The 15161-nt window shown below is 44.2% G+C and overlaps 1 protein-coding gene across 2 annotated transcripts in view; it reads left to right on the forward strand.

The window, feature by feature from the left end:
* DROSHA (drosha ribonuclease III) overlaps positions 1-15161 on the forward strand; it is a 108050-nt gene that overhangs the window by 84784 nt on the left and 8105 nt on the right. For both annotated transcript variants that reach the window (XM_077353447.1, XM_077353445.1), the window contains exons 27-30: positions 3623-3764; positions 8528-8610; positions 9120-9223; positions 12986-13078. In XM_077353447.1, the coding sequence (XP_077209562.1) occupies positions 3623-3764; positions 8528-8610; positions 9120-9223; positions 12986-13078 (422 nt within the window). The remainder of the gene's footprint in view (positions 1-3622; positions 3765-8527; positions 8611-9119; positions 9224-12985; positions 13079-15161) is intronic.

The following is a 15161-nucleotide window of genomic DNA, read 5'->3' on the forward strand; positions in this document are numbered from 1 at the left end:
CCTTGAAAACACCTTGTGTGCTCCGGGATTTCCTCAGTGTGAAAGTCTGAATGACGCCTTGCCCACTACCTGCCGTACACAGCCACAAAATACAAAATGGGATACACAGTTATACAACAGAACAAAATCCACAATACAATAAGAAATGGTACAATGTGGAGAAGAGCTTTATCCAATGCTTTGAAAGCACAAACAGGCTAGAAAAATACTGCACAGATATTAGCAAGCTGTAGGGATGCCTCTGGAAATTCCAAATCCCAACGAGGAACCGGCCAATCCTGCATTTTGCTTGTGAATGCTTCCTCAGTGGGCCCTAACAATGATAACATAGATTCAGAAATACGAGAAACGCAAAGTGACAACAACCAAGTTTGCATGGGTGCTCAGTAATAACAACAACAAAATTTATTTACGGTCATTCAGGCCAAAATTTGAACAGACGTTTCGGATGTCGGGAAGATGCAGAAAAATATTTGGGTACAAAAAACTCGAAAATTGACTTTATCAAATATAACACCTAATTGTGCTTAAAACTCAACATTAAAACGGCATTTCCAAAGTATTAACTCATTACAGAATTCAGCTTAGATCGAGGGAGATACTTTCTGTCTTATATATAAATGACTCAGTTTAATAGCAGCAGGAGAGAGTTATTTGTCTGCTTTCATCATTTAGAAGTTTCTTAGCCTTTTCCTTTGTAGAAAGGAAAGAGCGTCTATCTAGTATTGGCTGAATTAAGTTGCATCTGATGATATTGTAAATCGAACAGTGTAGTAATGCATGTTCACTTGTTTCTGTCTGGCTGCTAACACAGGAAAAAGGAGATTGCTTATAGCGACCCTCCAGAAAGATGAAACTTACTTCACAATTCTCTGCACAACTGTCTAGAGGCCTCTAGATATTATTCACATCCTAATGAGTTTCTTCATAGTTCCACAATTTGGAATTTCCAGTGGCATTCCCACAGCTTCTTAAAATCTTTGCGGTATTCCTATGATTTGTTTGTGCTTTCAAATCATGGGATAAAGCTTTTCTCCATATTGTACAAATTCTTATCGTGTTGCCTTTAGAGAGTGGATTTTTTTTTCTTGTGTATACACAACCACAAGGCAGGATATGTTCCAAGGTGCAGTTCTGGTGGCAAGGTGGTGAGATGCAAATATTCTGCTTAGAGCCCTGCATGATCCGAGTATCCCCCTTCGAAGATGCTCAAGAATACAACATGCAAGTTGTCTGGTGCAGACTCAACAGAGAAATCAGAGCTAACAAACATTCCCCAGGTTGCTCAAAGATCACATTGAATGATTGCCTAACTATTCATCAGGATTCACATCACACCTAGAACAACAGCGTGCGTGCGTGCGTGCGTGCGTACAGGATCGGCTTTCGCGCATTCATGATGCTTCACGCATAAGTGGTTTAACACAGGAGCTATAGGAGTTCTGTTTTCCTTAGGGCTGCTTTCCCTATTTTGGAACTCCATTTCTGTGGTGGAACGTTTCCCTTCCACTTGATTCCTTTCCTTTGGGGGGCTGCATTTATACAGTGGAAATTTCCCCCCTCCCCATGCCTGATTTATGAATTTCTTCCTAATTGGGGGCTCTGTTTTAGCATATGACACTCCCTCCCAACACACATACACTATACATTTTACAGGATGAATTTCTTTCCACTGCGGGCTCCATTTCTATAATGGAAAACTCCCCCTTATTTATTCATATTTATGATCAATATATCTCATTCACAGCATGGGCAGATCTGAGGATACTTAAACCAAGAAACTGTAGCCAGGATAAAATAAGGCAGCTCTTTCTACCTACTACAATTCTAAAAATGGCCCTTTTTTGAAATCTAAAAATAAACTATTTGGGATTAACCCTCCTCCCTATTATAGGAACACTTGTAGCTTTAAGAAGTAGATGGCAATTGCTAGTAGTGGCAGTTGCTAGGCACCCACAGCATTACTGCCAACCTTCAAACTTTAGTTTCTGTCAGTAAAAGGTAGGGGGAAGGGGCAGGGCCTTTTCCAGGGGTTGTTTAGGCCTTTGAAAGTGAACTCATCATAACCAGGCCCACCAGCAAGCATTGGACAACTGCCAGCACAAACCTTGGATGACACATTCAGACCCGCCTACGTGCTACTGTTTTAATAGTAGCCATCCCAGGAAAGTCAAGTATAGTATCGTGGTTAGAGTTTCTAACTAGGATCTGGGAAACTCAAGCCTGAATCTCCACTATGCCATGAAAACTAGCTGAGTAACCTTGGTCTAGTCACGTACTGTCACCTTGACCTAGCTCATAGGTTTTTGTGAGGATGAAATGGAGGAAGAGAGAATATTATAAGTCACTTTGGATCCCCATTGGGGAGATAAAGTGGGACATAAATTAAATAAAAAATAGCTGAAGAAGTGGAAGCAGATAAAATTTAGGTTGGTTGGCAGCTAGAAATGAGAAGAGGAGGCTGAGAAGTAGGACAATTTGGAGATTGCCAGGAGGAGGGAAAGATAAAATAGTGTAAGAGAGGAAATATCAGGGGAAATGAGGTGCTGGTACACAGGTCCTTTCCATAGTTTTCTCAGGTAGAGGCCGCCTGTGGGAAGAAAGGGGGGAAAGCTTGAAAGGGGCTTTGTTGCTGTTTGGTTCCTTCAAGTCATTTCTGACCCATGATGACTTCCTAAGCAACAGCCCGCCATCCAACTCTGCTTGTACTCATTTCTTTTTAAGTTTTTGTAAAGTCAATCTCCTTATGTCTTTGATTCCATCCATCCATCTTGTTCTTCATCTACCTCTTCTTCTGCTTCCTCCAGTCTTACCAAGCAGGTAATGGTAAATTGCTTAGGTTGGGAAGGAGAGAAGGAGGCAGGAAATGGGAAAACGTTACAGGAACTTTAAGAGAAGGGAAAAAGAAAATAGTGGAGGATAGGAAATAGGGTACCCACACAGGTCCTTGTGGGTCCCCCTTTATTTCTCCCTAATTTAGGGCTTTATTTCAGCATATGAATGCCCCCCCCCTTCCTGGTTCATCACCACATCTTAAAGTTGAGGGCTACACTTAGACAGTAGGCAAGATGGCCTCCATTGACTGATTACTGAAATGCTTCCAAGTTGGCCTCCTTTTTTGCATTGGGAACCCACCTTCCACAATGAATTTCTGACAATTTTTTGCTTCATTTCAGTGCTGAAAATAATCCAAAACTTCGCGTCTCTGTTGCTATGTGGATAATGCCCTCTCCTTTGCACTGCCTGGTTAATGGCATTTTAAATGTAGGAAATTATTGTTGTTTATGCTGATTAGAAACATTTTTTACATTAGTCAAGACACTGTCCCCCATCCTCAGTACTCTCATCCCAGGAAAACAACTTTCAGCTTGCCCTCCAACTACACTATGCAAGTAACCAGAAGGTTTCTTAAAGGATTGTGGCGTGTTGTCAAGAAGCAACCAAAAACATCTGTCCCCTCAACTGTACACCCTCCTCTGGGTCTTCACTCCAAATACTTTCCCTCCTGGACCAACAGTAGCAATTAAACAAGGGCTAGAAAGACGATCCACTGAGTAGAGCTTGTATTTCACCTTATTGTTCTCAGCATGTTTAAATGTGATATGATACCTTCCCTTGACAGCTGCTACGGAGCTCTCTGGTCAACAACAGGACACAGGCCAAAGTGGCGGAGGAACTCGGCATGCAGGAGTTTGCCATTACTAACGACAAGACAAAGCGGCCCGTGGCATTAAGGACGAAGACCCTGGCCGATCTTTTGGAATGTGAGTGCTGATTGTCTTAATCGACCTCCGTTGTTCTTGTAAAATAAATCGGGAGCCCAAATGGCTTGTCAAAGTATGTGGAAGATCTTAAAAGGAAACCAAACCATCAATCATGTTCTACTGCTGTTAGAGGTCCAGGGATGCAGGGTACTCCTGAAAATATGAAAGGATCGAATTTTAAAAAGTTGGTGACTTTGTTTGTTCCTTGGAGCAGCTGCCCCCAACCCCCGATCCACTGACCGGTACCGGTCCATGGATCAGTCGGTACCGGGCCGCGTCTCGTCCTCCTCCCCGGCTGCTGCGTTGGGGGCTGCTCTGCCACCTGCTCACCTTTGGCCACCATGGCTGGGGCTTCCCCTCGACGTGGCACTATGGAGCAGCTGCTGGTAGCGCCACCCAGTGGGCAGCTGGAAGTCAGGGGTGCTGGCGGGAAAGCAAGCAGAGCAGTCCCTTGTCAAAAGACTACCCCCCCCCTCCCGAGCCTCAGTAAAATTGTCAAGCGTTGACCGGTCCTCGGTGATAAAAAGGTTGGGGACCACTGCCTTAGAGGGTGCTTATTTTTTGTTTGTTTGTTAAAGTCTGCTGGGTACTTCAGATTGAATCAGCAGTTGCATTGAAGGGAATGATCACAGTTGTGTGCCCATCTCCACTCCAGCACATATGAAGGCCATCTCATTTTATTTGACAACCTGCAGAGGTGGGTTAATGTGAGACACAGTGCCTGGCTCTGCAGGTATCCAATGAACTGTGCCTCAGTGTGGATCTGAACAGTAGACTCCCTCCAGGTCTAATGTCCTATCTGCTTTACCACACTAGCTAAGCAGATTAATTTTCTAGAGCCTTATTTGGCAGTGAGGGCTAATTCAAATTAACGAATGCATGTTCACCTCCTGCCTCTTTGTTTTGGTTCTGGCCTGCTAAGGATACCCTTTTGTTTTAAAAATGAACAATAGGTTTCCTTTTTATATATAAAGAACCAAGCATTCCCTAATTGAATGATGAAACCTGTGGCTGGGTTGAAGGGGGCAGGATCAGGAAATATGCCTCCCCTGCCTTGATGGGGTGCAACTAACATCTGTGCCCTTAGTCAGGAACTTGGGGGTGATTCTGGATGCCTCATTATCTATAGAGGCCCAGGTCACGTTGGTAGCCCGAAAGGCATTTTTCCGTCTGCACCAGGCACGGCTACTAGCACCCTACCTACCCTCGGAATACCTGGCCACTGTGATCCTTGCAACCGTCACTTCCAGGCTAGACTTCTTCAACTCGCTTTACATGGGCCTTCCCTTGTCCCTCATCCAAAAAATACAACTAGTACAAAATGCAGCTACATGAGTCCTTAGTAATTCATCCTGGAGGACCCATGTCCAGCCGTTGCTGAGGCAGCTTCATCAGTTGCCAGTTTGCTTTTGGATCAAGTTCAAGGTTCTGGTTTTGACTTTTAAGGCTTTATGCAGCTTGGGCCCTACATACCTACAGGACCCCGTATCTCATTATGCCCCCCGCAGGGCACTTCGCTCTGCGGGTATGAATTGGCTGACAATCCCGCCCCCCCCCCCGGGAGGGGCGCCTGACCTCAACCAAAGCCAGGGCCCTTGGTCCCTACCAAAGCTTTGGTCCCTACCTGGTGGAATGAGCTCCCAGAAGAGCTGTGGGCCCTGACAGAACTCTCCGGGTTCCACAGGGCCTGCAAAACGGAGCTCTTCCGCCAAGCGTTTGGTTGTATTGTGAACTGCCGCGTGCCATCTTTCTGGGAGCGGCGGTATATAAATTTAATTATAAATAAAATAAATGCTCACAAAGGGCATTAGTAAGGGGGGTGGAACTGGCCCTGTGGAACCCTGCAGAACAAATCCTGCACGGATGAGAACTGGCCACTGATAGCAGGTCTTTGATTTAAGCCAGTTCGCCGCACAAGACTCCTACTTCTGTCGCCAAAGGTTTCAATAAAAGGGCATGAACCCTTGTCTCAAGCCCTTAACCCAAACACAGTGGAAAATTTATACTAAAGAAGGGACAAGGAAGTGAAAAATTATAATCTGGTAGTGGGTGAAAGATTATGGTATGCCCTGACCTGGATAGGCCAGGCTAAGCCGACCTTGCTAGGTCCTGGAAGCTAAGCAGGGTTGGCCCTGGTTGGCCGTTGGATGGGAGACCACTAAGGAATACCAGGGTCACAGGGCAGAGGCAGGCAATGACAAGCCACCCTTGAACTGTTCTTGCCTTGAAAACTCCACAGGGCAGTTGTGCCTTAACGGGGCTGATCTCGGGCTTCCCCCCCCCCCCCAAAACACACAAAGCTCAATCCAAACTGAGCTTCAAGGGGAGACGTCTCCAGCTTCGTGTGGATCTTCTTCTGTGTTGTCCCGCCGTGTCTACGACAGGAAAGCTCACCATCAGATACAAACTGCTGTGACCTGGAGGGATGCCGGGGTCTCTGTTTTACTCAAATTGCAATTACTTTTGCAATTTCATAAATGGCATTGCTTGACAGAGGTACCATAAACCCACACCGTGGCCTGGATCACTTTTAATTTGCGAGGACGGTTTGCGGGCATTTCTTCTCGAAAGCTGTCCTTCCTTTCCCCGGTGAAATGGCAATAAATATCAAGCCGAGGGAGTTAATCTCTGTCCAAATCACTTTAATACATTTTGTGAGCCGAGCAGACCCCCATGTATCTTGCCAAATCCTTTTAGTAAATGGAAGTTGTTCACAAACAATTGTGATGTATGCCGTTTGCTCCGCGAGTGTATACTTTGGAGTGATTTATTTCTAAGAAGTTGCAGTCTGCCAGCTAAACCACAGGATTTAGAAGTCCAGGGCCTGTCGGGGCCTCGACAAAACACTTTGTTTGTTAATGGATGCAGGAAGTTGGAACGTCTCTGACTCGGTTTCCATCTCTGTTCCAAACGCAGTAGATATGCGTCTTTCAGTGACCCCTTCCTAGTCAAATGGTTTAGTACATGGATGCATTATTGGTCTGACCCTCCCAGTAGGACAGTGACATATATTTGTAAGTAGACAGAAGGCCCCTGAGAGTGTCTCCTTGTAACTCTTTCCTTAGGATTAGATTAAGGGTCCACGTAGACACGGCTGCTCAGTCCGTGCAATCGATGAAGTCAGCAGAATTGACTGTTTGGCAACGCAGTAAGGCCAAGATAGAGTGTTGGCAAGAGATTACCAAGAATCACATCACCAGTTTATGGCTCCCGGTCTGGCAGCTTGCTTCCAAAACAAGGGGCTGAAATAGGGCTTTCAGACACTTTCTCTGGTGTCGGCACAGGTAGCTGCTGGAAGAAGCCACCCCTTTGCTCCAGGTGGCTCTGGGCAATTTATGTGTGTCCTGATTGGGGTGAAAAACTAAAGACACACACATTCCAGGGCTGAGAAGGATTAGTGAAGCAGCCTATTACATCAGCATTTCTTTTTAGCTTGTTGAGAACGTCTTTCAGGTGTCCTCTATGTATGCTGTGGGCCTTTGTGGCCCTGCTGCTTCTCTCCTTCATTCTGTCTTTCTCTGGTCCCAAGATGGTGAGAACTCTACTTTCCACACCATCTGTCTTTCTTCACTGTCCTTTTTTGTTTTTAGTTGTGGAGGTTCAGCCGTTTTGTTTCTTGACTTTGGGATGTTTCCTGTGGAGAGAGAAAGTTTTAGTGCTGCATTGTTCCAGAAATCATTGGAAGCGTTACTGGATTTTACTCCGCCAAGGAAGAATTATTTACTGTTTCTTCTTTGATTGATTCCAGAAATTATTTAAAGATACAACACTGTATTTCTTTAAAAGCTTAGTGAATAGGCTAGGTCCTAAAAGACATCCCCTTAAATATATACATTGAAACCCAATATTATCACTAGCCCAATAAGAGAAAATTAAGTTGTAATGAACTCCAGGGGCAGACTCCACAGTGGCGCAGTTTAGAAAAACAGAAAAGTTTATTTTTATTTATTTTGGGATTGCTAAACTGCCCCTCTCCAAAAATTGGTCTCAGGGCAGCGTGCAACGGTAAAAGGAATACAAAATACATCTGAGTAAAACTTCTAAAATTCAATTAAGACCAATTTCCTAACTCTTATTAACCTGCATTCAGTCCAGTGAGCCAGGCCAACAAACTGGGATGTACACCAGAACCAAACTCCCGGTGGAAGCTGTTTTGCAAGCCCTTCGAAGCTTTGAGAGTTCCGTCAGGGCCCATGTTTCTGCCAGCAACTCATTCTACCACCTGGAGCCAGGGCCAAAAAGGTCGAGGCCAGGCACACCAAGCTCAGCACAATGATTGATATAAAGGATAGCACATGTTCCAGGGCTTTAATTTTTTTCCGCACATTTTCCCTCTAAAGCTTTGTTGCTTGCTACGATTAATGCCAGCGCCAAAACACTATTAGCAAAGGTTGTTAGTAGTTAATGTTTTCCAAAGGGCGAGGAGCTGCCACCAAAAAGGACTTGCAGGCCAAATGTACCCGCAAAAGTAAGATAATTCCAGCCAGAGGCACTATGATGACCTAAGCAGAGGGCCTATATGAAGAGATGTGATCCCTTTAAATATGTGGGTCCCAAGTTGTAAAGGGTCAGAACAAGAACCTTGACTTTTATCTATCCATTATATCTATCCATAATAATTTTATCTATCTAGATTCAAGTCCAGCAGCACCTTAGAAGCCAGTTTCCCTGGTCAAAACTGTTCCTACCAGCCCCTCTTATCTTAATTTTATCTATCCATAATAATAAACTACATCCATGATACTCTTTGCTTTTTCTTCCAGCCTTTATTGCTGCTCTGTACATAGATAAAGATTTGGAATACGTCCACACCTTTATGAACGTGTGCTTTTTCCCACGACTGAAGGTAAGAGTATGGGCCATTTGTGACATGTTAACAAGCCTGGCTTTTCCATGACATGTACACTCTGTAAAGCAGGGATCTCCAACGTGGTGCCTGCTGATAGCCTTTCCTGGTGCCCACTAAGTGTTTTTAGAAAGTGGGCATCACCAAGTAGAGCTGCTGCCCAGCAGGGCTGCTGAGTGGCCATTGGAGATTTGATTGACTGCAGATTTTTTTTTAAGTATGTTGCTTTGGGCACCAACTGCCACCTCAGCCCAAGGATATTCACTGTGTAATTGCAGATGAGCTGTGGCAGCCATTTTGATGCTGGCCTTTCCTCCTGCGGCAGCCATTTTGTGGCTGTGCGATTGTGTCAGAATTCCAAAAGTGCTCACAGGATCACAAAGGCCACTTTAGGGATATTGTCTGAAATGTATAATGTGTGAAAAGGTCCCTATTGTAGACTTAAAGTAGTTTTCTGTTCCCTGCCTCTGTCTCTCTATCTAATTTTGAAGCTTTTTTTGTCATTTTAGGAATTCATTTTAAACCAGGACTGGAATGACCCCAAATCACAACTCCAGCAGTGCTGCTTAACTCTCAGGACTGAAGGGAAAGAGCCGGACATTCCTCTTTATAAGTAATGAACCTTCTTTCTCATGCAAACAATTTTTTTGTTGTTCTGTGCTGTCTACTCAAAGGATGGAGCCCGGTCTCTCACTTTGTTCTCTGCTCTTGACATTTATTCTTTAAGTCTCTGTTTTCGTTTGACTTGAATTAAGCATTATCTGCCATTTGTTTAAAGCAGGAAAATTAGTTTCTGTTTCTCAAAGAGAGGCACGCCTTCTGCGTTGGGGACTTGAGCTGTGCTTGGTTTTAAATCACCATTGTGGATTTGAGGAAGTCACTGTGTTGGGGGAGGCTGGGTGGACTTTAACTACAGAGCTTGGTAAAGTTTGATACTTACAGTGCCTGTTTATCTACCCATCTCCCAGGGCCTCCAAAATAGGAAGGGGTGTTACCATGGTGTTCTCAATGGTTTGGGGTTTGGTCTCTGAAGAGTCCTGTGGTTAGGGGGCAAGGCAGAGCAATAAACCTGAGTATCCATAGAGTTACCAGGTCTGGGTGGGTAAATTTCTGGAGGTTTGGAAGGTGGATCCTGGATATTTACTTACCGTATTTGCCGGTGGTTAAGACGACTGGGCATATAAGACGACCCCCCAACATTTCCACTCAAAATATAGAGTTTGTTACATTACATTACAGTACAGTACTATGGACCACTATGGGCATCTATGTCTATCCCAACTGAAGTGCACCCGGCATATAGGATGACCCCCCCACTTGGAGGCATGTTTTTCAGGGGGGAAATGTAGTCTTATACGCCAGCAAATACTGTACTTATTTATTTGTTTGTTTGTTTGATATACTGCCCTCCTCGGAGGCTCAGGGCGGTTTACATAAAATGTATAAACAATAAATGAAACAATCCATAACACATAAATAACCATAACAATAATACTAATAACTGATAATTGCAACAATGCAAACAATGCAACAGTGCAACAATGCAACCAGGTCCAGAGCGCATTGATGGAGTTCTGGGAGGGAGGCAGCACGGGCCCTTCAGATAATGGAGTTTGGAGATGAGAGGAATCTCAGCAGGGTACAATGCCTTGGCGTTCATCTTCCCAAGCGGCCATTTTCTTCAGGAACCTCGTCTCCCTGTAGTCTGGAGATCAGCTATGATTCTGGGAGTTATCCAGCCACCTCCTGGAAGTTGGCAATCCTAAGTATGCAATACATTTTATTAACTGGCAATCACGGTGGGTTCTTAATGTACTTTTTGGTAATTTTTGTTATGAAATATCAAATATGTTGAGTGATTTACCAGGGATAAAAAAAAAAAATTCATTGGGAAATGTAACCCCCCCCTCCCTGTGAAAACACGTGCTTTTTCAACCCCACCGGAATGTCTTGGATTCTTAAGTTCAAACAAGCATAGACCTGGGGGAGATCCATTAATATATTCTCTGTCTTTATTAAATTCCAACTGGATGGAGTCCTCCTTCATATTGGGGTCACAACTCACGGGAAAGTTTTTGTGTGTTTGTGTGTGTTTTTATTCTCTTCCCCTGTACCATTGTGAATCCGTGTCTTTGGGCTATTATTTGTGCCAACAAGCAGAGGGTATCATGCCTGTATAGTCAAGTACTTTGTTGTTTGCTATTTACCTTGAGTCAACATAGTAAAAGTTCTGTGTTTGTGGTTTCCTATGACTTTGAATCAACATAACAACACGCAGAATCATATAAACACAACGCAAACAGTTGTATTGTCAGCTGTGGCACAAAATTCATAACCATATTACCAGAGAGTCATTTAATATCTTCCATAATAATAATAAACTACATCATTAACAAAAATTGGTTATAGCACTATTCATCATAGGGCTTACAACAAGAGATCTTTCTTAACCTTATCTTCATCTTAAAACCCATACTGCTAAAAAAAAAAAATTGCAATTGGCAACGTTACCCATTTATTTCTATCCACCAATAAATACCAACATTATATGTTGATTCCAATCTGATCTTCCTGACAATTATAATAAGAAATTTCCAAGATGTCTTTCCTGATCTACTGTTAACCTTGGTTACTAAAAAAAGTCACATGGGTCAGATCTTCAACCAATCTATGCATGTCCCATGTTCAGATCATGAACATGGTGAAGAAAGATACTGTGTCCTAAAAGGTAAAGGTAAAGGTATCCCCTGTGCAAGCACCGAGTCATGTCTGACCCTTGGGGTGACGCCCTCTAGCGTTTTCATGGCAGACTCAATACGGGGTGGTTTGCCAGTGCCTTCCCCAGTCATTACCGTTTACCCCCCAGCAAGCTGGGTACTCATTTTACCATCCTCGGAAGGATGGAAGGCTGAGTCAACCTTGAGCCGGCTGCTGGGATTGAACTCCCAGCCTCATGGGCAGGCAGCTTCAGACAGCATGTCTGCTGCCTTACCACTCTGCGCCACAAGAGGCTCTTACTGTGTCCTACACAGTTTCAATTTAGTGTGTCAAACCCCCCAATTAGTGTGTAATCCATTTATGGATCATTCTTGTTTGTTTCTAGTCCTGTTGGAGCAGTGTTTCTCAGCCTTTTAACCACAAAGAACCCCCTGAAACATTTTTCAGGCTTTGAGAAACTCTGGAAGTAGTGTCATGGTGCAGAATATGGTTGGGAAGCACAGCTATGTTCACACACACAGAACTGACCTCAAGTAATCCACCCCCCCCCATCAGACTATCTAGAGTTTTTGAGAAAAGATAAGGCCAGCTTTTGCCAACTTGTTTATCATTGAGAAACCCCTGAAATGTTCTTCAGGCTTTGAGAAACTCCTGAAGTGGCACAATTGGACAGAAAATGGTTGGGAAGTATAGCTGAGGACACGCCCACCCAGGGCTCCTCCCTTTCCCACCCCCTCCAGGCCCATTATTCAACATTTTGGGAGGCAGGGGGCGCAAGTTGACATAACCATATATGGTCATATCACCCGATATTTTTTTGACAAATTTTTAAAATATATAAAAAATGAATTTGCACCCATTCAGGAAACCCTTCCAGGGTTGTCAAGAAACCCTGGTTGGAAAGGCCAGTCTGTTAGGAGAGAGAGGGAAAGAGAGGTTGTTGAGGGTGGTGGCTGTGACGTATTTCTATACTGTAGCTCAGAGATTCACTCTTCCTGCACAAATTATCTATCAGTTCAGCTTGCAGCTGTCTTGTATATGAAATCATATTTTTAGCCATTGGGAAAAGGTTCTGTCAGCCAACTGAAACTTCCCAGCGTTATACTGTCTACTTAGTTTTACTCGAAAGGTATTAAGGATTTCTAAAATTTACTTTGTTGACAATACATTGTAAGCACTAGTACGGAGTTTGACAGGAAGAGATGGATCAGATGGAAAGAGAAGTGGATTTATCATTTGTCTGGGGAATAGTCTCTTCGTAAAACGACTACAAATTTATAGCATGCTCTTAGTCAAAAGGGAAGGCTGCCTAGCCTGTGACGGATTGGGTAACGTTCTGTTCCTTGATGGGGCCATTTGTGAGGTTTACCAATGAGAGAGACAACATTTTTTTGTTCTTCATGGCGGTTCTTATATTTTTATGCTGAAAACTGTAATGTAACCCAAAGCGTAAATGCATATAAGTCTACATCCAGCTTACATAAATATTTCACTTCTTAAACAATGGTGTGTCTGGCAAAATAATTCACAAAGCTGTCCATCTGCAGCCCCTCAGAGCTGTTTTGTAAACATGGCAGCTTTTCTGTCAAGAGGCCTCAGTAGGCTTGTTCCGAGAAGTATGTGTTCGTCCTTTTATTGTATCTCTCTTGTCTTCTAGGACCCTGCAGACGGTAGGACCATCTCATGCCAGGACATACACTGTAGCGGTTTATTTCAAAGGCGAAAGGATAGGATGCGGTAAAGGACCAAGGTATGGAGCATTGGGAGGGGAGGGAGAGAAATTGTATAAATAAGACCGAGAAGGCTAAACTATGATTTGGGAGCCAAGTTACATGACAGATGAAAAACAGGAGCGATCAAATTGCTACTCAAGTGGGAATTCGAGTGGTACACAATATCTGGTCTTTATTTCCAAGAATGCCTTGACAGGCAGGTGACTTGGAAGTCAGGTTGCCTGCTCCAGATTGAGAAATACCTGGAGATATTTGGAGTAGATCCTAGATGGTGTGGGGCCTGGGGGCAACCTCAGCAGGGCATAATGCCCTAGAGTCCACCCACCAAAGCAGCCATCGTCTCCATCATCTCTGTCTCCTGGAGGAGATAAGTTGAAATTCCAGGAGGTTTTCAGCTACCGCCTGGAGGTTGGCAACCCATCATCTGGTTTTACTGGGTGAAGCCCCATTGACATTGATAGAATGCAGTAGAATTATGAATTAGATAGGCACAGTTGACCCATGAGGTCCCTTCCAACTCTATGATTCTATGATTCTAGTTGAGGTTAGCGTCACCTAATGACCATCCCCCATGAACCATGCTTATAACTTGGCCCTGCACCACCATGCATCATGACTGCAGAAGAAAATTGGCCATTGTGGGATTTCTGTGGCCTATACTAAGGCTCACATAGTCTGCTCCACAGTTTGACATTCCCCCTCAGTACCTTTTAGCCATATCAAAGTGTGGTTGATAATGGAGAAAGGGCTTCCATAGAGGGCCTTTCCTAGCTGGAAGTGACCTGTTGCTAGAATCCATGAGGTCTCTAGAGGAAATAGGACAGAGGTGCTTAGAGAACCTGATGGCGAAGAGCTGTGGTGGCCGTTTCCTGCCCTTCTTCTTCCACAAAGGCACAGGAGGTTCTCATGCTGGCTTGCGCTCTTTTAAAGGCACTTAATCAGCTGAGCCCAGGGAGGTAATTGCAGGAACTCCCAGTAGGCAACATTTGCAGTCTGTTATTCCTTAGTGTCCTCTTAGTAATTTTTACTCTGGATGATGGTAAAAGAGACCCATCTTTGCCACATTGCATGCTTGGTTTGTAGCCTGGGATGGAAGCAGCTCCTGGGCTCTGTCGGACTGTAGGTTGGGTGTGTGCAGACTTAATGACAACCACAGCAAGGCACTTTCAAGGCAAGGGAGAAGCAAAGGTGGCGAGCCGTCACTTCTTCTGCAGAATCTTGCTTATTTGTCTCCCTTCCAAGAACCGATCCTGTTTAGCTTCCGATTTCTGATGAGATTGGGCTCTAGCATGCCCCCTTCCTTCCCACTGGAAGCTGTAACAACTGTTTAATGGTTTTGCTTTCAGCAAGGGATCCTGGGAACCGTAGTTGGGTTAGGGCACCAAAAATTCCTCGACAGAGACCACTGGCACCCTTCACGTGCAAGATGGTTGAGTTGGCAGTCCACATCCATTTGCTGAGACGTTGTAAGGCACTGCAGAGTCAATGTCACTCCAGGGCTAGTTCTGGGTTCACCTTTTAGTTCAGCCATTATGGAACAACCTTAGAAATCCTTCTCTCTTACTTCAGTGGGGTGAGTTGTCCAGGGATTGTTAGGTCACGCATCTGCTTGTTTGGGTAGGGCTATTCAAACTCAAATGAATTGGCTGGCCTTATCTGGGTGACCAAGGACTGGCCTTCCACTTTTGAATAGCCCTCCGCTCTGGAAGAAGCCTTGTGTCTAGCTACATGTCCGTCAAATGGACAAACAATGGCTGAATTCCTAGCAAAGATGAATAAGAAGAGCTTTCTACGAGAACTGATCACTTTACTATACCCATGGCCCACATGGCTTTGAAGTATATGATTTAAAAAACAGTCAGGAGAAAGGTGCGTGCAATAATATTGCCGTCTGTCTTTTAGGGCTGTAGAATTGCATCTTTAAAAACAAATCATTTGGGCAAAACCCATTCTCAAGGAATTACAAAAAGGGCATTGTGATAGTACTAACTAACTGCAGGAGATGACTGTGTTTGTATTTTTAAAGAGATTTTTTAAAACTGGAACGACTGACCAATGGCTGTTTGAAGGATTGGTCTCGGAAGAGCGATCAGGGCATGT

This window comes from Paroedura picta, chromosome 9 (assembly GCF_049243985.1).
Source record: "Paroedura picta isolate Pp20150507F chromosome 9, Ppicta_v3.0, whole genome shotgun sequence".
Taxonomy (NCBI): Eukaryota; Metazoa; Chordata; class Lepidosauria; order Squamata; family Gekkonidae; genus Paroedura; species Paroedura picta.